Source organism: Sturnira hondurensis, unplaced genomic scaffold (assembly GCF_014824575.4).
Source record: "Sturnira hondurensis isolate 20B ecotype Veracruz unplaced genomic scaffold, ASM1482457v3 Scaffold0013378, whole genome shotgun sequence".
Taxonomy (NCBI): domain Eukaryota; kingdom Metazoa; phylum Chordata; class Mammalia; order Chiroptera; family Phyllostomidae; genus Sturnira; species Sturnira hondurensis.
In genome coordinates, this window is record NW_028086009.1 from 1,578,793 (window position 1) to 1,602,371 (window position 23,579).

At 37.5% G+C, this 23,579-nt stretch overlaps 1 protein-coding gene and 1 non-coding gene across 9 annotated transcripts in view; both read right to left on the bottom strand.

The window, feature by feature from the left end:
• Positions 1 to 18,847: 18,847 nt before the first annotated feature.
• On the bottom strand, positions 18,848 to 18,974 carry LOC118997652 (small nucleolar RNA SNORA25). The gene has a single exon (XR_005068705.1). It is a non-coding gene; the product is annotated as a small nucleolar RNA SNORA25 (small nucleolar RNA).
• Positions 18,975 to 20,475: 1,501 nt separating this feature from the next.
• IL33 (interleukin 33) overlaps positions 20,476 to 23,579 on the bottom strand; it is a 45,276-nt gene continuing 42,172 nt past the window's right edge. For all 8 annotated transcript variants that reach the window (XM_037061409.1, XM_037061406.1, XM_037061407.1 and 5 more), the window contains one exon: positions 20,476 to 22,404. In XM_037061409.1, coding sequence (XP_036917304.1) covers positions 22,201 to 22,404 — 204 coding nt within the window. In that variant the 3' untranslated portion in view covers positions 20,476 to 22,200. The remainder of the gene's footprint in view (positions 22,405 to 23,579) is intronic.

A 23,579-nucleotide genomic window follows, 5' to 3' on the forward strand; every position in this document is an offset into this window, starting at 1 on the left:
CTGTAATCCAATTTTGCAAAGTTCGTCACCTCAAAAAGACTCTTGTCTCTATTTGCAGTCACTCCTTGCTCCTACCCTTAGTTCCAGGCAAACACTAATCTACTTTTTGTTTCTATGGGTTTGCTTTTTCTGGATATTTCATGTAAATGGAATCATATATTATGTAATGGTTTGCAGCTTGCTTCTTTCATTTTATATAATGTTTTTGAGATTCATTATATTATATTATGCTCACCAAGTATGTTGAGGTATGTATTGGTCCTTCTTTCCTTTTCTTTGTTGAATGATACTTCATTATATGGATATACCACATTTGGTTTATGCATTCATCAGTTGATAAAAATTTGGATTTCTAGTAGTTGGATAATATGAATAATGCCTCTATAAACACATGTGTATGAGTCTTTATGTGGCTATATATATTTAATTTCTCTTGGAAATATTCTTAGGAGTAGAAATGTTGGGTTATAAGGTGAGTTTATTTTTAACTTTTTAAGAAACATTAAAAAATTTTTTGTTTATTGATTTTAGAGAGATAGGGAGAGAGAGAGAAAGAGGCAGAGACAGAGAGAGATATCAATTTGTTGTTTCACTTATTTATGCATTCATTGGTTTTTTCTTATATGTGCCCTGACTGAACTTGGCATATCTGGATAATGCTCTCACCAACTAAGTAAGGGTCTTAAGGGAGTTTTTAAAAAGAGTGCCAAACTATTTTCCAAAGTAGTTGTACAGGAGAGACCCAAGATGACAGAGGAATAAGTGGAAGCTACACTAATCTCTTCCCAGGACCAAGCTGGAATTAGAATTGAATTATAGAAAAATTATCCTGAATAACCAAATGAACACCAGCTGGAGAGAAGCTTTATAGCTATGGACAGATGGAAGAAACCACATCCCCACAAATGTGACTGTATGGAGTGTGGACGAGGTGCAGGAGGGCTGATTAGGCTCCCATGGGTGGCAGCTGAAGTCCTGGAGGGATGTCTCAGTGGCCATGGGTCCCCCCTGAGAAGTGTGGGGTCTAAACCACAAGCTGAGCTCCCCAGCCAACAGCAACAGAACCAGGAAAGGAACCCAAATAACATAAGGCTATGAAAAGCAGCGAGGTTTCTGTCTCCCAGGGAAAGAGTGCTGAAAACTCAGAAAGCCTCTTAAAAAGCCAACTCACAAACTTCAGTTTGAAGCCATTTACCCTGAGCTCTGGCAGAAGGAGGGCAGAGGGGACTAGAGATGCTTGAGAAGAGTCTGGGGCTGGTGGACCTGGGGAGAGAGCTGAAGGAACACCTGCCAGGATTCCAGTGCTAAGTCATTCCCCACACTGCAAGAGCCATCTTTCTCAGGCACAGCAATCCCCTCCAAGTGGTATCAGGCTGAGGGGAAGCAATATCCCCACCTGCAGGCATTACTTTGCCCCACCCTGTAGTCCTACTAGGGAGTACAACTGAAAGACTTTCACTCTTTAACACTACAGAAAGCCTAAAGGCAGAGGCAGATCACTGGGAGATCTGAGGCTTCAGCTGACTCTCCCCAGGGCCTGTGCTGGAAAAAGTCAGCCTTGGTGTGTACCCTGGTTCTTTCTTCATACATCCAGGCCCAGCAGAAAGAGGCACACACTGTAGATCACTGATAGCTTCAAGCAGGTTGCCTAGGGTCAGTCACAGGCATGGTTTGACTTAGGTAGGCACCAGAATCTTGCAGATCTACCTAATACATACAAACAAATACAAAGAAGCAGCCAAAATGGGACGACAAAGAAACAGACCCCAAATAAAAGAACAAGCGTATTCTCCAGAAGAAGAATTAGATAAAATGGAAGCAAGCAATTCAGCAGATAGATAGTTTAGAGTAACAGTAACAATTATTAGGATACTTAACAACATGAAAAAAGACATAGAAACCATAAAAAAGGACCAGTCAGAAATAAACAATACAATATCTGAAATAAATAATACACTAGAAGGAATAAACAATGGATTAGATGAAGCAGAGGATCAAATCAGTGATTTGGAAGACAAGTTAGAAAAAAACACCCAAGCAGAGCAGTAGAAAGAAAAAGAGAATTTAAAAAAATGAGGAGAGCTTAAGAAACATATTGGACAGCATGAATCATTACAACGTATGGGTCATGGGAATACCAGAAGGAGGAGAAAGTGAGCAAGGAGCTGAGAACCTATTTGAAGAAATAATGGCTGAAAACTTTCCTAATCTGTTGAAGGGAAAAGACATACAAGTCCAAGAAGCTCAGAGAGTCTCAAGCAAGTTGGACACAAAGAGGCCTACACCCAGATGCATAGTAATTACAATGTTAAGGCTTAAGAACAAGAAGAGAATTCTATAAATGCCAAGAGAAAGGCAGGTAATTACCTACAAGGGAATACCAATTAGACTGTCATCTGATTACTCATCAGAAACATTTCAGGACAGAAGGGAGTGGTGTGAAATATTCAAGGTGATGAAAAACAAGGACTTACAAAGCCCTTGGCTGAATCTACTCTACCCAGCAAGGCTACCATTTAAAATGGAAGGAGATATAAGGATCTTCCCAGACGAGAAAAAGCTAAAGGAGTTTGTTGACACCAAGTCAATACTGCAACAAATGTTAAAGGGCTTGCTTTTAGAAGAAGAAAATAAGAAAGGAAAAAAAACCCAGAAAAATAGTCTAAAAATAAAATGACACTAAACACATATCTATCAATAATCACCTTAGAGATGGCAGCATAGGCAGACACAGACTGCCTTTAGTTGCAGAAAACTGCAACTAAAATATAGAACAACCATCACTCAGGAGCACTAGAGGTTGAGCTGAATGGAAGTCTGACAACTACAGAATTAAAGAAACCACATCTTGCAGGGGAAAGTGGTTGTGGGAAAATGGAGACAACTGTATTTGAACATTAGTTTTTTAAAAAGGATAAAAAAGACCCTATATCCTTCCAGGCTGGTAAGAAGGGTACAGACTGGAACAGCCTGGTCCCACACTAATATGGATAAAAATTCAGGAGGGATTTCTCCAGAACAAGGAGTCCCAGACCTATACCAGGCCCCCAGCCCAGGATGCCAGTACCAGGAAGATAAGTCCCCACAACTTCTAACTGCAAAAATCCACAGAGATTGAGTCAGTGGGAGAAACTTCTGGAACCTTAAGCAGTTCCTCTTAATGAATACACACAAAGATTCACCTACTCAGACTCATTTCCTCTGAGCTTCAGCTCTGGGGTAGCAGCTTGAAAGGCACTAGTGGTGTGAAGGGAGAAACTGAAGTGTCTGGCATAATCAATAAAATATAATATTTAAAAAAGAAAAAAGTAATGATACTCTAAGGGGGATGAAAATGGGAGGGAGGTGGGGAGCACTGGGGGGTGGGCTGGGATGGGAGTAAAGGACAGAAAGCTGTACTTAAACAATAATTAAATTTAAAAAATTATATTAAAAAAGTAATGATGGAAAATTTCCCTAATTTGATGAGACAAAAAGTCACACAAATCCAGGAAACACAGAGAGTCCCAATCAAAAGGAACCCAAAGAGGCCCACTTTAAGACATATCATAATAAAAATGGCAAAATTCCAAACAAGGAGAGAATCTTAAAGGCAGCAAGAGTGAGCAGAGACCACTGTCCCTTTGCTAAACCCTCCCCTCACAGGGCTGGCAGGCTGGTGTCATATCTGAGAGTCCATCAACCTGAATAGCACTGTTTGACCTGACATGGAGATCACGAGAGACTCTACCCTACCCAACTTACATGCATACCCAAGCTGCTTTCCCAGAAGAATTGCAGGTCTTGACTCCTAAATCCTATAAACAAGCAACAGCTGGCTTCAGTGAGCCCTAGCAGAAGCCAGATTATATTCACAGCTTGGCCTCCCTTGGGAATCTCCAAACCCAGCACAAGTGGCAGCCATCTCAGATAACTTTACAGCTTAGGCAGGGTGCCTTGGGCAAAACACAGGTGGGGGCTTGCCTTGGCCTGCACAACCCTGGGGAAACCCCAGGGCCAGTGCACCCAGTGGGTGGCTATAGACCACATTGGAGCACCACCACCCTACCCCTGAAAAGCTGATCCTACACAGATGGCAGAGGATGGTGGTCAGTGGTCACAGCCAGTCCTTGCAGCTGACCTGCCTGGCTAATTTCCTCCCATTGATCTGCCACTGCAACCAAGGCTCAACTATAAGGAGAGAGTGTACTCAGCCCACATGAAGGGGGAGTATCTCTACCTAATATATAGAAACAAACACAAGAGGCTGCCAAACGGAGGAGACAAAGAAACATGGCCCAAATGAAAGAACAGATCAAAACTCCAGAAAAAGACCTAATGAAATGGAGAAAAGCAATCTATTACATACAGAGTTCAAAACACTGGTTATAAGAATGTTCAAGGACTTTAGAGAGGACCTCAGCAGCATAAAAAAGACCCTCAGAAACAAAGTATACACTAATTGAAATAAAGAACTATTTATAGGGAAAAGGTAAAGTGGAGAGAGCTGAGAACCAAATCAATTATTTGGAACATAAGGAAGCAAAAAACAACCAATCAGAACAACAAGAAGAAAAAATAATCCAAAAAATGTTGATACAAATAGCCTCTTGGACAATTTCAAGAAGTCCAACATTTGCATTATAGGGGTGTTAGAAGGAGAAGAAAAAGAGCAAGAAATTGGAAATCTATTTAAAAAAATAGTGAAAGAAAACTCCTCTAATTTTTTGAAGGAAATAGACATGCAAGTCCAGAAAGCACAGAGTCCCAATTATGATGCAAAGAGGCCTTTTCCAAGACACAGCATAATTAAAAGGCCAAAGGATAAAGATAAAGAAGACTCTTAAGAGCAGTAAAAGAATAAAAGTTAGTTACTAGATGGTTGCCAGATGGGAAGAGGGAGGGGGAGAATGGTTGAATAGGTGAAGAGATTAAGAAGTACAAATAAGTAGTTATGGAGTAGCCATGGGGATGTAAAGAACAGTATGGGAAATGGAGTAGCCAAAGAACTTATACACATGATCCATGGACATGAACAATGGTGGGGTGATTTCCTGAGGGGTTAGGGAGTGCTGTGTAAGGGGGAAATAGGGAAAAAATCAGGACAATGGTAATAGCAAAATCAATAAATTATAATTAAATTTTAAAAATTACCTTTAAACGAATGGCTTAAATACTCCAACCAAAAGACAGAGGGTAGATAAATAGATCAGAAAACAAGACCCATATATATGCTGTCTCTAAATTAGCCATCTCAGATCAAAAGATACACACAGACTAAAAGTAAAGAGTTGGAGAAAGATATTTCATGCAAATGGAAAAGAAAAATAATCTATGATAGCAGTACTCATATTAAACAAAATAGACTTTAAAACCAAGGCTATAGTAAGAGACAAAGAAGGACACTACATAATGATAAAGGGAACACTCCAACAAGAGGATATAATTTTAGTAAACATTCACACACCCAACATAGGAGCACCTAAATATATAAAGCAAATCTTGATGGAAATGAAAGAAGAGATCGACAGAAATACAGTCATAGTTGGGGATTTTAACACCCCACTGACTTCAATGAATAGATATTCCAGGAAGAAAGTCAACAAGAAAACAGCAGCCTTAAATGACACACTAGATCAAATGGATTTAATTGATATTTTCAGAGCATTTCACCACAAAGCAGCAAAATATACACACTTTCCAAGTGCACATGGAATGTTTTCTAGGACAAACCATATGTTAGGAGACAAAATATGTCTCAAAAATTTAAGAATATTGAAATAATATCAAGTTTCTTCTCTGACCATGATCTGATGATACTAGACATCAGTCACAAGAAGAACACTGAAAAACACACAGAGACATGGCAGGTAAATAACATATTACTAAACAATGAATGGGTCAACAACGAGGTAAAGGAAGAAATTAAAAGATACCTTGAACAAATGAAAATTAGTACACAACTATCCCAAATCTGTGGGGCACAGGGAAAGCAATTCTAAGAGGGAAATTCACAGCATGACAGGTCTATGTCAAAAGAAAGTGCTGAAATAAACAATCTAACTTTACACTTAAAGGAACTTGAAAAAGAACAACAAACAAATGAATAGAAGAAGGGAAATAATAAAGATCAGAGTGGAAATAAATGAAAAACAGTCTAAAAAATGATACTAGAGATCAGTGAATCCAATACCTGGTTCTTTGAAAAGATAAAAAAGATTGGTAAACATTTAACCATATTCATCAAGAAAAAAAGATAAAGGACCCAAATATATAAATTCAGAACTGAGAGAGGAGAAATAACAACGGACATTGAAGACATACAAAGGATTGTAAGAAAATATTATGAACAACTATATGCCAACAAATCGGGCAACCTGGACAAACTGGATAAATTTCTAGAAACCTTCAATCTTCCAAAACTAAATCCGGAAGAATCAGAGAATCTGACTAGAAAGATTATACCCAATGATATTGAAACAGTAACAAAAAACTCTCCACAAACAAGAACCCTAGACCAGAAGGCTTCACAGGTGAATTTTGCTAAACATTCCAAGAGGGAGTAACACCTCTCTTTTTCCTCTTTTAAAAATTTTTTTTTATTGTTTGCAAGTACAGTTGTCTCTATTTGCCCACCACCAATTTCTCCCTCCCCCAAATAAATCAAACCTCTAAAAATACAATAAAGTAAAATGAAATAAAGGTCCATAAACTGCAAAAAATCACATTCATCATTGTATTACAAATGACCTTATTATTTTGACAGCTGCATCTCAATAAAACTGGTATCCTTTTTGAAGAAAAAAAGAACTAACCCCCTCCTTCTCAAACTATTTCAAAAAATTCAAGACAACATAAGGCTCCCAAGCTCATTTTACGCAGCCAGCATTATCCTAATTCCAAAACCATATAAAAACACTAAAAAGAAAGAAAATATAGGTCAACATTCCTGATGAACATATATGCTAAAATCCTCAGCAAAATTTTAGCAAAATGAATACAATAATGAATCAAAAAAGTCATACACCATGATCAAGTGGGATTTATTCCAGGAATGCAAGGTTGGCACAACATTTTCAAATCAGTAATTCACCACAAAACCAAAATGAAAGATAAAAACCACATAATCATATCAATAGCTACAGAAAAAGATTTTGATAAAATCTAGCACTTATTTATGATCAAAATGCTCAGCAAAGTGGGAATAGAGGGGACATACCGAAACATAATATAAATTATATATGACAAACCCTCTGCCAGCATCATACTCAATGGGCAAAAACTATAAGCATTCCACTTAAGAAACAAGACAGGGATGTCCCCTTTCACCTGTTTTATTCAACATAGTACTGGAAGTCCTAGCCATAACAATCAGACAAGAAGAAGAAGTAAAAATCATCCAAATTGGAAAGGAAGGAGTAAAACTGTCATTACTAGCAGATGATATAATACTGTTTATAGAGGACTCTTGAGATTCCACCAAGAAACTACCAGATTCAGTAAAGTAGCAGGATACAAAATTAATATCTAGAAATTAGTTGCATTTTCATATGCCAATAATTACCATCAGAAAGGAACATTAAGAGGACATTCCCATTCATAATTGCTTCAAAAGAATGAAATACCTAGGAATAAGTTTAATCAAGGATGTAAAAAAAAACCTATACTCAGAAAATTATAAGACACTGAAGAAAGAAATTGAAGAAGACACAAATAAGTGGAAGCACATACCATGCTCACAGATAGAAGTATTAATATCATTATAATGTTTCTACTACCCAACGCAATATATAGATTCGACACAATTTTTTCAAGATTACAATGCTATATTTCACAAAACTAGAACAAATATTTCAAAAATTTAGATGGAACTATAAAAAGCCCTGCATAGCAACAGGGATCCTGAGAAAGAAGAACAAAGTTGGAGGAATCATGCTACCTAATATGACATGATACTATAAAAACATAGTAATTAAAACAGCATGTTCTGTTTTAATTAAAGGCATAAAAACAAACACAGAGATCAATGGAACAAAATAGAGAGCCCAGAAATAAACTTATACCTTTATAGTCAGTTAATATTTGACAAAAGAAGCAAGCACATACAGTGAGCTAAAGATAGTTCATTCTATAAATGATGTTGGAAAAATTGGACTGTACTTGAACAGCAATAAAAAACAATGTGAAAAAAATCAGAATTTTTTTACTAATGAGTTTTGAGAGTTCTTTAGGTATTCTTGATACATAAAATCTTTCTGGATACATACCAAGTCTTTCAACAGATATATATTCTGCACATACAGAGCTATGAAAAAGTATATTTACAGTTGTGAGTATGTGAAACTTAGAGTTTATTATTGTTTATTTATTAATGATTGTATTATTTTACATACGAACAACTATAAACCTATTTTTGCCTGCTGGTGTATTTTCTCACAGTTTGTGGATTGTCTTTTTACTCTTTTAACCAGCCTTTCTAAAAGGAGGAGATTTAAATTTTGATGAATTCCTATTTATTGATTTTTTTTTGGATCATGTTTTTGATGTCACGTATGAAAAATTTTTGCCCAACCCAATGTCGCAAAGATTTTCTCCTGTTTCTCCAGTTTTTTTGGTTCTCCTTTAATTTCTGTGAGTTGTGTTGAGTAGCTTTCAGTGTATAGGTCTTGTGTGTTTTTGTCAGGTTTTTTTTAGATTTTATTTATTTATTTTTAGAGGGGAAGGGAAGGAGAGAAGGAGAGAAATATCAATGTATGGTTGCCTCTTGTGTGTCCCCTGCTGGGAACTGGCCTGCAACCCAGGCATGTGCCCTGACTGGGAATCGAACTGCAATTATGTGGTTCGCAGGTCCATGCTCAATCCACTGAGCTACACCAGCCAGGGCTTGTTTTTGTCAGATTTCTTGGTAAATATTTTAAAAAATTAGGTGTACTATAAATGGTATTTGAATTTTTTAACTTCCAATGGTCTTTTGTTATTATGTAGAAATATAATTGTTTTTCTCCAAAATATACAAAGAACTAACTCAACTCCACTCAAAGAAGATGAGCAACCCAATTAAAAAATGGGCAAAGGACTTGAACAGACACTTCTCCAAGGAGGACATACAGAGGATCCAGAGACACATGAAAAGATGCTCAATATTGCTAGGTATCAGAGAGATGCAAATTAAAACCACAATGAGATACCACTTTACACCGGTGAGAATGGCTATCATAAATAAAGCAACAAACAACAAATGTTGGAGAAGTTGTGGGGAAAAGGGGACCCTAGCTCACTGTTGGTGGGATTGCAGACTGATACAACCACTATGGAAAACAGTATGGAATTTTCTAAGAAAACTAAAAATGGACCTGCCTTTTGACCCAGCAATTCCACTGCTAGGATTATACCTTAAGAACCCTGAAATGCCAATCCAAAAGAACCTATGCACCCCAATGTTCATAGCAGCACAATTTACAATAGCCAAGAGTTGGAAGCAACCTAGATGCCCATCGGTAAATGACTGGATCACAAAGCTATGGTACATTTACACAATGGAATTCTATGCTGCAGAAAGGAAGAAGGAGCTCCTACCCTTTGCATCATCATGGATGGAACTGGAAAGCTTTATGCTGAGTGAAATAAGCCAGGTGGTGAAAGACAAATACGGTATGATCTCACCTTTAACAGGAATCTAAACAACAAAACAAACAAGCAAGCAAAATATACCAAAGACATTGAAATACAGAACAGGCTGACAGGGACCAGAGGGGAGAGGAGAGAGAATCACAGGAGAAAAGGGGAAGGACTCACATGAACAAGTATAAAGGACATATGGACAATAACTAAAGTGGGGGGTGGAAATGGGAGGGAGGTGGGGAGCGCTGGCGGGGGGCAGGGATGGGAATATAAGACAGAAAACTGTACTTGAACAAGAATTAAATAAAAAAATAAAAATAAAAGGAATATAATTGTTTTTGTGCATTGATCTTGTAGCATGCCGCTTTCCGGCTCATTTATTAATTCTATCCTCTTTGTAGATTCCATTGAATTTTCAATATGATGTTCATGCTGTTTTGAAATAAAAGCAAATTTACTTCTTTTAAAAAATATATTTTATTGATTATGCTATTGCAGTTGTCCCATTTTCCCTTCTTCACTCCCCTCTGCCCTACACACCCCCTCTCACCCATATCCCCTCCTTTAGTTCATGTCCATGGGTCATACATATAAGTTCTTTCACTTCTACATTTCCCATACTATTCTCCCTTCCCTTTTTATTTTCTACCTACCATCTATGCTACTTATTCTCTGTACCTTTTCCCCCTCTCTCCCCTCCCACTCCCCTCTTGTTTACCCTCCATGTGATCTCTATTTCTGTTTTCTTGTTCCTGTTCCATTTGTTTGCTTTTGTTTTTGTTTTAGGTGTGGTTGTTATTAATTGTGAGCTTGTTACCATTTTACTGTTCATATTTTTTATCTTCTTTTCTTAGATAAGTCCCTTTAACATTTCATATAATGAGGGCTTAGTGATGATGAACTCCTTTAACTTGACCTTATCTGAAAAACACTTTGTCTGCCCTTCCATTCTAAATGAAAGCTTTGCTGGAGAGAGTAATCTTGGATGTAGGTCCTTGCCTTTCATGACTTGAAATACTGCTTTCCAGCCCCCTCTTGTCTGTAAGGTGTCTTTTGAGAAATCAGCTGACAGTCTTATGGGAACTCCTTTGTAGGTAACTATCTTCTTTTCTCTTGCTGCTTCCAGGATTCTCTTCTTATTTTTAATCTCGGGTGATGTAATTATGATGTGCCTTGGTGTCTTTCTCTTTGGGTCCATCTTCTTTGGGACTCTCAGAGCTCCCTGGACTTCCTGGAAGTCTATTTCCTTTGCCAGATTGGGGAAGTTTTCCTTTATTAGTTGTTCAAATAACTTTTCCACTTGTTGCTCTTCCTTGTCTCCTTCTGGTACCCCTATCAGATGTTGGAATGTTTAAAGATGTCCTAGAGGTTCATAAGCCTCTCCTCGTTTTTTTAAATTCTTGCTTCTTGGTTCTTTTCTGATTGGATGTTTCTTTCTTCCTTCGGGTCCACTCCATTGATTTTAGTCCCAGTCTCCTTCCCATCACTATGGGTTCCCTGTACATTTTCCTTTATTTCACTTAGTGTAGCCTTCATTTTTTCATTGAATTTGTGACCAAATTCAACCAAACCTGTGAGCATCCTGATTACCAGTGTTTTGAACTGTGGATCTGATAGGTTGGCTATCTCTTTATAGCTTAGTTGTATTTCTTCTGAAGCTTTGATCTCTTCTTTCGTTTGGGCCATTTTTTTTTTTTGTCTTGATGTGTGTAGGGGACCGGTTTGTCTTGGCCTGGCAAATGTGACTCAGCTCTGTATGGAAAACCTATAGATTTGAAGTGTTGGGCAGGAGCCAGATCTTCAAACCCAGTTTTCCTGTGGGAATCAGGCCTAGAAAATGCTTACAGATTGTGATAACTTGCTCTTGCCAAAACTCCCTCACCCTGGTCCAAAACAACAAATGCGTATTGTCTATCTTCAAGATAATTTCCAAAGCCTGTGTGAGCTCTCCCAAGGACAGAGCTAATCAGTTCATTGCCATCCCCCTCTGCCTGTTCTTTTCATTTCCTTGATTGTACCTAGAATGTAAATAATAATATTCTATGTGATAGATAATAAATCTTTCTTTGATGTAAGACCCTAGGAAAATAATAAAAGCCTGTCTAGCAAGGGTCAAGGTGTTCCCCTCTTGAGGGAGTGGCTGAAGCACCCATAGGCACTCTCCCCTTGAGAGAGTCGTCATGCCTGTTCCTGTTTTCCACACAGGATTGCTTCCCCTGTGCATTGATTCTCGTCATAAGCCACAACAGGTGGACTCTGCTGGACAGGGTCTGCTACAGATGTGTCTATTATGTAGTAAGTGGCGGAGCCTTAGGTGTTCACTGGGCGGGGTAACCCATGTTCCAGTGTTGTGATGCTGTAAGTGAGGAGGGGCGCAATAGGAAACAATGACGCTTGCTCTGCTCTCTGCTGGATTTCATTCACTTTCCCCACTTCCCACAAGCAAATTGAGCCCTTCTGGTGCTGATTCCAGTGTGGGTGGGCTTCTGTATGTTCTAGGACCCTGTGGGTCTATCCAACAAACTCTCCTGTGAGGCTTGGAGTTTCTCACACTGCCTCAACCCCCACAGGTGTTTTCAATCATTGGTTTGAGGCTTTATTTCCCCGCACTGGAGCCCTGGGTTGCATAGTCTGTTTTGCTCCCCTGTTGTTTCTCCTGGTTTGTCTGCACTTGAATGTGGGGCTGGGCTGCCCTGTCCACAGACTGCCTCCTGCTCAGGTCTGCCAGCTGCTGCCTTGCACACCCTGCTCCACAATCCACCACCTCACTGGGTCTGCCCACCACCACCTCACCACCCTGGTCCTCCAGCCACCTCATTGCCATGAGTCCTCTCCACCCAGCTCATCTCTGCCCCTCCTACCAGTCTGAGTGAATATTTCTTCTTTATCTGCTTGGTTGTCAGACTTCCATACTGTTTAGTTTTCTGTTCGTTCTGGTTGATTTTGTTTTTAAATTGTTGTTGTCCTTTTGGTTGTGTGAGGAGGCACAGTGTGTCTAGCCATGCCTCCATCTTGACCAGAAGTCTCCACCAAAATTTTACTTCTTATTTTCCAATCTGGATTATTTACTTCTTTGTTTTGCCTTGTAGCAATGACTAGACCCTCCAGTAAAATACTAGATAGAAGGAGTGAAAGTAGACATTCTTTTATGGTTCTTGATCTATTCAGTTTTTTCCTAGTTAGACTTTCACTATTAATTGTGGTGTTAGCTATCAGTTTGCTTTGATCTATGCCCTTTATCAGGTTGAGAAAGTTCCCCTCTAATCTTAGTTTATTGAATATTTCTATCAGGAATAAATGTTAGATTTTTGTCAACCACTTTTCTACCCCTGTATGAGATAATAATGTTGTTAAAATAGTAAATTACTTTGATTGATATTTGAATATTAGATCAACCTTGTATTCTTGGGACAAACCCCACTTGGTCATGATGTATTTTTACATCATTTAAACACACATATTCTTTATACATATCATATATCCTTTTCTATCTTGTTGGATTTCATTTGCTAAAAGTTTGAGAATTCTTGTGTCCATGTTTGTGAAAAATATTGGTTTGTAGTTTTCTTGTAATGTTTAGTTTTGATATCAGTGTTGTGCTTGCCTCAGAGAATGAGTTCAATATAATTTACTCTTCTTCAATGTTTTGATAGTTTGTTTAGAACTTATATCATTTTTTCTTAAATGTTTAGAAGAGTTCACCAATAAGACTAGAGTTTTTTTAAAAGGTTTTAAATGACAAATTTACATTAAAAATGGATATAAGGCTATTTATATTTTCTATTCTTTTTTTATATTGTCTATTCTTGAATGAGTTCTTGATCATTTGTGTCTTTCAAGGGATTTGTCTTATTTTCATTAAAATTGCTAAAATATTGTCCAGAATAGTCTATTTTTATCCCTTTAATATTTTTAGAATCTATGGTGGTTCCCACTCTCTTATTGTTAATATTGATACTCTTATTATTAATATTGGCACATTCAACATACTTTTTTTCTTGATAAGTCTGGCTAAAGGTATGTCCATTTTAATGAGCTTTCTTCAATACCTAGCTTTTGGTTTCACTATTTCTCTATTGTTTTTCTGACCTATTGAATAATAATAAATCATTACATAGTTTTTTAGTTATCCATTTGTATATCTTAGAGCAGCTGTACTTTTATCCAATAACCTTTTTAAAAAATTTTAAATTTGTTTTTCAATTAAAGTTGGCATACAATATTATATTAGTTTCAGGTGTACAATATAGTGATTAGACATAGTAATCACCCCAATAAGTCCAGTACCCATCTGACACCATACTGAATTATTACAATATTATTGACTATATTCCCTATGATGTCCTTTACATCCCAGTGACTATTTTCATGTGTCCAAGGATCTTTTAAAGGAATATTGGTCATTTTTCTGTTCTTACTATTAAATCTTTTATATTTATAATGTAATGTTTGATACATATAAAAGACTATATATAACTTATTTGTAGCTTAAAATATAATCAAATAAACACCGGTTAACTTGGTGGGTTACTTTTATACCTGTTAGATTTCATCTATTCTGACTTTTCCCTCACTTTATCTCTTACAAGGTAACTTCTTATAAAGTCATAGAGGAATTTGCTTGTGTCTTTCTGTGTTCTAATTGTACTTAAGAAAAATTTTTCTGATTTAATGCCAATCTTGTTTGCCTGTCCTTCCAAGCTCACCTTCACTGAGTACTTGCTATGTGCAAGGCAATTCTTATCAGTGTCCTAATAAGCAGTTATTACTATTCTGTCTTCTACGGGCGAAGTTTGCTGAAAGGTTTTCAACAGAAAACCCAACACTAACATAAGCACACATGGGCTTAATTTTTCTTTCTCAATAAGAAAGTCTGCAATTAATACTGCAAGGCTAGTATGGCAGCAAAACAGTGTCATAGGTGATGTGGTGTCTTACATTAGATTCCCTAGAAGCAGACCCTGAGTTAGGGATTTATCAGTATATGATTTACTAAGGAATGCTCCCAAGAAGGACTGCTAAAGAAGTGGGACAGGGCATGAATGGACAGGACCAAGACAAGAATGTGATCTTATACTGAAGTCTAGCAAAGGGTGGCTGCAGCATGGACCCTGGAGGGGAATTTTTGAGAGAAATTTAGGAGTTTATTCACCTGAAACAAGGGGACTGAGCTTTCAAAAACCTTGTGAGGCTGAGGGAAGAATGCAGACTCGCAGAAACTCTCACTTTTCTATGTAAGAGGGCAAAGCAGCATCAGTATACAAGAGCAATCCTTGTAAGAAGAGCTGCAAGTAGTGGACATTTAAAGCACATAGAATATGGTGGTGGTGGCAGTAGTGGTGGTGTGGGTATGGGATATACATAGAAATATTATCAAAGAATCAACTATAAAAGCATCAAAATGTATTTGAGCAGAATACCAATATTGTTGACTACACCAGAGTTCTTCCATTTTTTTCCTCCTGCCATTTTTAATGTGTAAGCTTTGTCCCCATGCTTATTGCCTCATGGTCAGAAGAAGTTGGCCGTTCTATGTTCAACTCCATATCTATAGTCTTGGAAGAAGGGTAGAGAGCAAAAGACTAAAAACAAGCATGCCAGTTGAATATGTCTCCTTTTAAAAAGTTTTCCTTAAACCATTATCTCTCCTACATTTTATTGTCCAAAACAATGTCAAATGGTTACTTCATGGGAGCCTGGGAAGGAGTGTATTTTCAGTTGAGCATATTGCTTCCCAGGACAAAAATGAGAATCTGTTGGTAAGAAAGTGGGGTTAGTGGCAATGGATTGATGTGAACACCTGCCTGCAGTGTCCATGGTGTTATGGATGAGACGAGACAAATTCATGCAGACCACTGAAGTCCTGTGGAGGAAAAGAAATGGCACAGCCACTCTCTCAAGAGGAGAGAGACAGATCCTTGCCCTGACCGGCTTTTATTGAGTTCAATTTGTGCAGGAATACAGGGTGTATATGTAAAGCTCAACAATCATTGTCCGGCAGAAATGATTAAACAATAGATAACATTCAAAGAACTCTGAGGCCTTATTCTGAGTCAGTGTCAGACAGTTAATGGGCCATAAAACTTTGGGGAACAAACTCCTTTCATGTTTGGACCTTTATCATTTAAATCGAGGTTATTAGCAAAGTAGGCTAATCCTATGCATTTGTTAGTCCTATACATTAGCAAAGTGCATAGGATTTTATGCACTCTTTCTTAGACCTGATTGCCCTAGGGGACCCGCCCTTTTCAGCACAGGGCCACACCTACCTCCAGCATTGTTTCAGGCTAAGTCAGGCAGGGGAAGTAAGGCAACTAAGAGATTAGGGGACTTCTTGCCTACAGAATGAGGACTGAGGCTATGTCAAAGCCATGAGGCAAGGGTCCATCACCTGCTTTTGCTATTGCTCTCCAACTTCTTCCCTGAGGGCCCCATTTGTGACCACGCCTGTCTTAGGTTGTCCCTCCTTTGAGGAATCTTAACTGTCATTAGCTAACCAGTCATCCACCGGGGCCAAGCCAGGTGAGGTGAAAGGGGGCAGAGGTGGCACCCCTAGAAGGAAGATAAGCTTTGTCTCCTAAATGGCTTATGGTCTCAAGGTTTTTTTACTCTACCTTAGCCACAGGGGATTACAGCTTCTTAAACCAGGCAGGGCAGTTCCCAACAATGGATATTAGGCAAGCTACTACAACATTTGGTACCTCCTCATTTTACAAAGGATGAACAGAGATTGAGAGAGTTTACATAATTTGCTCAAGCTGGGCAGACTGTAAGTTGTAAATCAAGCTTGTGTAATATGCTGGGCAGTGTTTCATGCATTCTCTTTACGGGAGTGTCATTTGAGCTAGGGACTGCAATTGGACTTGGACAAGTATTTCATCACATTGGCACCTAAACAATAAATAGCTCATTGGTTTTATCTCTACCAAATGGCCTTCATCTCATCTCTTGAATTCATTCCTCAGATCCCTAGGCCCCCTAACCTAAAGACTGCCAATAAGATTTGAAACAACTGAATTTACTCCCTTTTGTCTAAGATCTGCAGAAGGAACCTCTTCAGTATGACCTTCAAGTTAATATATGAATAGATCAGAGGTGGGTACTAGGTTATGTGGATAGAGAATTCAGTCCTATTTCTTTCCCTTTTGAGAAACTCATACTGATCTCTCATTTTTGTGTAACTGTGTGCTGCAGAGTTAGAGTTTTAATACATATTGTATGTGCTTTAAGTTCCACATGGACAAGAAGCATAGCTAGGGTTTCTTTTGTGCTTTCACAGGGCATAGCAGAGTCTAGCAAACATGTAATGCACTTAACTGCTAGACGATGAGATTTCTGGACTTTATAGGTGATAGTATGAGAAGAAAATACATTTTGGGAAAAGTCTTTTCTAACTTCAACTGGAGTACTGCAGCTTGAGATTTCTCTATCTACTGTAAAATTTCTCAGCGTGAGGTACAAAGGTTGACATTGTAATTTTTTTTACTTGATTTGTGCTGCAGATGTGTAGGTTATGAATCAGTCTCTTAAGACTTTAATAAAGCTGTTGTATCCTAATTAAATTAGCAATTTTCTTTCTAAATCCCTCAAATCTCAACTCTGTTTTCTTTCCCAATTCCAAGTAACTTTACTCATTCAAATAAAATTTTCTTGACACTATTTCAACATATTAAATAAATACATGAGAATTCAAATAGTAAAAATACAATGAGGAAAAATAAGTTGGGACATAATTGTCATTTCTGGTACAATAAAATGGACATACCCCTTCCAGTAATGTATTATGGACCATCAGAACACATTCAGATAAGTGACAAAGGCCACCAAACATTTGATATTATAATCAAATAATACTGACCATAATGGTGATGGAAATTATTTTAAAATGTGAGAGAAAAATTAAACATTGAAAATAAGGTAGCCAGGTTTAAAGGTATCTAAATATGGGGTCAGAAGTCTCAGGTTAAAGTTCTATTGCAGGTACATGTTGGGCATTTAATTTTGGATTAAAGTCACTGAATATCTCCTATGTGTTAGTCACCATGATGGGCACTAGGAGTAAAAAAGTGAAAAAAATACAATTCTCACTAGGAAAAATCTTACTTAGTTTTTTTAACCCAAATTTTATTTTTTTATTTTAAATTATATTTTGTTTATTATGCTATTACAGTTGTCCCAATTTTCCCCTCTTGTCCCCCTCCACCCAGCCTCTGCCCACTCCCTCAGGCAATCCCCACACCATTGTCCACATCCATAGGTCATGCATATGTGTTCTTTGAATACTCTAATTCCTATGCTGTACTTTACATCCCCATGACTATTCTGTAACTACCAATTTGTAGTTCTTAATCCCTTCACTTTTTTCATCTACTCCCCTACTCCCTTCCCATCTGACAACCATCAAAATGTTCTCTGTATCTGTGATTGTGTTTCTTTTCTGTTTGTTTGTTTATTGTTCAATTGCTGACAGATACTTATTTGTCACCATTTTATTATTTATATTTTTTATCTTCTTCTTCCTCTTCTCACAGAAGACCCTTTAACATTTCATATAACACTGGTTTGGTGGTGATATTCTCCTTTACTTTTTTTCTCTTCTAAGAAGCTCTAAATCCGTCCTTCAGCTCTGGACCCAGCTTTGCTGGGTAGAGTACAATCTTCATTGTAGGTCCTTGCTTTTCATCACTTTGAATATTTCTTGCCAATCCCTTCTAGCCTGAAAAGTTCCTTTTGAGAAATCACCTGAAAGTCTTATGGGAGCTCCCTTTTAGGTAACTAAACTCCTTTCTCTTTTTGCTTTTAAGATTCTTTGTCTTTAACCTTTGGCATTTTAATTATGATGTCTGTTGGGGTGGGCCTGTTGGCGTTCATCTTGTTTGGAACTCTCTGCATTTCATGGACTTGTATGTCTATTTACTTCAAGTTAGGGAAGTTCTCTGTCATTATGTTTTTCAAATAGGTTTCTTGCCCTCTCTTTCCACCTTCTAGCACCTCCATGATGCAAATGTTGGTATGCTTAAAGTTGTCCCAGAGGCTCCTTACACTATCCTTGTTATTTTTGTATTCTTCTTTTCTGTTTTGATTGGGTGTTTTTTGCTTTCTTATATTCGAAATCGCTAATTTGATTCTCAGCTTCATCCACTATACTATTGATTCCCTGTAAGTTGTTTTTATTTTAATTATTGTATCCTTCATTTCTGACTGGTTCTTTTTTATGGTTTCCATGCTCTTTTTCCTTTTAGCTTGATTTTATATCTCCACAAGAAAATATAGCACTATTAAGTGTCTATTACATCTTATGGAGAACTTCAATCTTAGGTCACAACTTTAAGAACTCCTGGTTTTGGTCATATGAGCTCTCTTTGAAATGACCTATCCATGCTCTTTTTTTATGCTTTTGGAGTTCTAAGTACACTGAGCATCTTTATAACCAGTGTTTGGAACTCTGTATCTAGTGGCTTGCTTGTCTTCATTTTGTTTAGTTCTTTTTCTGGAGTTTTGTTCTGTTCTTTCTGAGATGTTTCTTTGTCTCCTCATTATGGCAGCCTCCCTGTGTTTGTTTCTATGTATTAAGTAGAGCTGCTATATTTCCCAAGCTTGATAGAGTGGCCTAATGTAGTAGGTATCCTACAGGGTCCACTGGCACAGCCTCCACTATCACCCAAGCTAGCTAGATACTTGAGGTGTACCCACTGTGTGGGCTGGCACTCCCTCTTGTTGTAGTTAAGCCTTGATTGCTGTTGGCACATCCAAGGTCAGCTACCACCTGTGTTCTCTCCAGGGTCACACAGCATAAGCTAAAAAATGATCTGCAGAAGACTGCTACTCATGCTGGGTTTGGAGGTACCCAAACAAGGCCAGTCTGTGAACCTAGAGTGGCTGCTGCTAGTGCCAGGCCTGGGGCAACTTAAAAAGAGGTACAGTGCTTGCTGAACCCAGATGCTGCTTGTTTGAGATAAGTTCGCAAAATCTGAAGCATGGGCCAAGACTAGCCATTCATGTGGAAAGAAACCTGGAAATAGCTTGGGTGGGCCTGAAAATTGGGTGGGGAAGGACCTCAGGGAACTACCAGAGTAGGCTGACAGTGTGAGGCAGGTTGATGGAGTCTCAGATATGGCACCCGCCTGTTGGCTCTGTGGCTCCATTGGAGAGGGCTCAGAAATGAAACAGTTGCCTCTGTCCGCACTTCTCTTTGGGAGAAAGCTGCCACCCAGCTTTCACCCTGATGCTGGACAGTTCCTCCCCAAATGTCTGTGATGCCTTTCAAGCTGCTGCCCTGGAGCTGGAGCTCAGAGGGAATGAGTCTGAGTAAGTCCGTGCATGGGCTTTTTAAGAGGAACTGCCAGGGAATCTAGCAGTTTCTTTTTTCCACTACAGTCTCAATACCGCCTGGTTTTTACAGCCAGAAGTTATGGGGACTTGTCTTCCTGCCACTAAAACCCTGGGCTGAGGGGCCTAGTATGGGTCTGGGATCCTTTGCTCCTTAGATATCTCTCCCTATTTTTATCTACCACACATGGGTGTGGGACCAGCCCATTCTGCCCCTCCTGCCAGTCGTGATGTAGTTTCTTCTTTAATTCTGTAGTTGTAGGACTTCCACTCATCTCCATTTCTGACAGTTCTGAATGATGATTGTTCTATAGTTTAGTTGTAATTTTGTAGTGGTTGTGTGAGGAGGTATCATGTTTATCTATGTTACCATCTTGACTAGAAGTCTGAAAAATCTTACTTCGTTTTGAATCACCAAAAGTATCAGACAAATGACCTACTCCAGATACCAATATTGGTTGATTGAGATATGCTTACCTTCACTTAAGAATTCTAGAAAATTGAGCCATTTATGATAAAAGCATTACGGCCTTATATAGTTTTGAAAAATACAGTTTATTCAAGAATATAAGAGATATAATGTATATATTTGGTCACTTAATAATAATCATTTTAAGTATGTCATACAGATACACATGATTAACACTTAGTGTTTTTCATAAGGAATGATATAAATTCTGCTTTTATTTTTGTCTTTATTGACAAAAATTATTGACAAAGTAATGAAACAAAGATATATTGCTCTATACTTGTTTGCCTCTATATGGTAATTCTCAGCTTTGTTTACTTACATTTACCAGCAATTATATCCAATGGAGCTCAAAAAATTAGAAATCAAAAAGCCTACAATTTCAGAAAAAGTCATATTTCATAATTATTCTGTTATTATCTTTATCATTTATTGTCAGTGTTATGAAAAATTGCAGTAGAAATTGCTAAGGCCTTAAGATAAGTAAAAACCATTTCATTAGTAGTTGAAAATGTTATCATTATGGTTGAGTATGAATTATTTTACTACTTTAGTAGTAAAACACAAAGATATTTAATAAAAATATTCTTATCAATAGATTTATGTAAAATTTTATAGTACCAGGTAGACAAAGCAGAATAAAGGTGTTAGCATTAAGATGTCAGGTGACTTGGGAGTGAAGCTCAGGGATGTCAAAGGTGTATCAAGAACACAGCTGGTCAAAAGAAATGAAAGCAGAAAAGAAATCAAATGAATATTTCATAGTAAACAGGATCATTGAGATGCTGGACAACAAAAAGACTTGTGCACATAGGAAGAAAGGATAAGAAAAATTGTGTCCAAGGTGACTAGTATATTCAAAATCACTGATCCCTGGAAGCCCAGGTCAGAAGGACATGGTATGTCACAAACATAAGGGATAGCCAGTTATTAAAATTGTAATATTAATCTTGTATCCCATCTTAGACTTCTGGCCCCACCATGATACTTGGATTCCCTAATCTATGTTGTGGCTCAGTGCTTTTTCTGAAAAAAAAAAGTGTTTTAAGTTTGTTAGATATTTCTAATGATTCCAATTCTATATCTGAACTGAAATTTATTTCACTTCCTAATATAAGAATGCCTTACTTAACTTCATCTATAAAAATTAGAATTTTAAAAATGAAATAATTAGAGCTAAAATTATTCACTTTACAAATACTGCATTTATTTTTTTAATTTTTAAATTATGTTTTCCTTTTTACCATATTTATATTATCTCCCTAGACATGTAGGCATCTGAAGTTTTGGGCATCTAAAAATTTGGTGTTTGTGAAATAGTCAGTCTAGGTTTTTACTAGCATAGTAATTGAGCCCATTGTTTGGAACCAGAGAAAATTTTGTCTGTATGTAGCTCTTTAAAATGGATCCCTGTCTAAAATGAGACTTGGACTAAGGCCCTTGTTTCTCCCCAGAGGTCTCAGTTCTAAATATGAAGTTCTCTCTGGGCTGAACATAGAGAAAAGTGAAGGTCTATATGTCTCCAGAATATTTTCAGGTCCCTTTACCAATACCCTCCTTAATATACCAATACTTGTATTAAATATGCAGTGATACACAGGGAAATAAAAACAGAACTGAGGATTACAAAAAGTATGCATTTTTAACATAAGAGAAACATTCCGCAGCATGCTAAGCAGCATTTCCTTTAAATATTCTTTCTCTCTCTCCCCCTGCCCCTTTCTTTTTTTCTTGACAATCTCTTCAATAGTAGCTATTTGGGCTACCCAACCCAGGATTCATAGCTTCCCATCACATTAACTTTAAGAGAGCTTAAATTTGATATTCTCTCTTCTTGAATGCTCAGTTTGGTCCTTTAATTGAATTAGAGCGAGTTGATTATCCTTTACTCCTATAAACACTCCAGGATTGCTCTTACATTCAAATGAAACATATGTAGAGGACCCAGGCTCCGTATGAAGGAAAAAGAAGGTCTGGTCTGGCAATGGATTTTCACATTTTTGTAGCTGAGGAAACAAGAGAGAGAGAGCAACCAATACATGAATAGGAATACCAGAGGCAGCTTCATATCCTTCTGTTAGAAACGAAAGGAGAATAATTATTTATAATTTGGTATCTTTAGCAAAGCTGCTTACTGAGTAGGGGATGGTAGAGGGTAGAAGGGGAAAGAAGTAGAGGTTCAAAGTGGGAGGATTTGATTTGATTCACTGATTGTATACTTTGAGAGACATGTGGCTTAGAATGACTGGAGATAAATGCAACAGTCCTGGATTTTTACCCCTCTCTTGCCACATATTTTTCCTGAGACCTGAGCACATTGCTTTACTTCTTAAGCCTCAGGTTTTTTGTCTAACCAATTTTCTTGATCAGTCACCCTAACTTACCCACAGACATGTGAGTGATATAAATGATTATTATTTTAAATCACTAAGTGTTGGGGGGGGGTGGTTTGTTACACAGCAATACCTGACCAATACAATAACTCTATCATAGAGTTACTATGAGAATTAAATGAGATAGTAGTTGTAAAATATTTAGTGCTTGGTATTTAATAGAGCTCAGTATGGGTCATCTCTTATTATTGAGTACTTATATATGCCAAACACAGTATTGTTAAGAGATGCTGGTTACCATCTAGTGTTTATGCTAATACCTTGCATGGCTGAATGAATTAGCTTCATAATTTTGTGTATTTATATAATTGATCTTCTACATTACACTCATGTTTTCTTCCTTTTTCTTCCTTTGGCTTCTTTGTTCTTTAAGGTGTTTATAATTCTTCATCATGACCAAAATTATTCTCTAATTTACTAACTGAAAAAGACTATACAGTGAATCCTATGATTAGAATGTAGATTGATATGCTATCTCTAAATCTTGGCCTATGGAAATGTTTATGACCTTCCTTCTATAGGCTTAGAATATATATTTTGTTTTGGTTTTTGTTTTTGCATTTGCCTAAGAAAACTATATGTTACAAAGAAACCCTTCTTGGAAGAGCATAGTAGTTTCTAAAGCCAAATAGGAAGAATTTGAGATCATCCTATATAGTGGTGCTTCTCAAACTTTAATGTGCATATGACTCTCCTGGAGATTCATTAAAATGCTGATTTTATTTCAGTTGTGAGGGAGCCTGAAATTCTGTATTTTTATAATAATATGCTCCCAGAGACCAGAATTT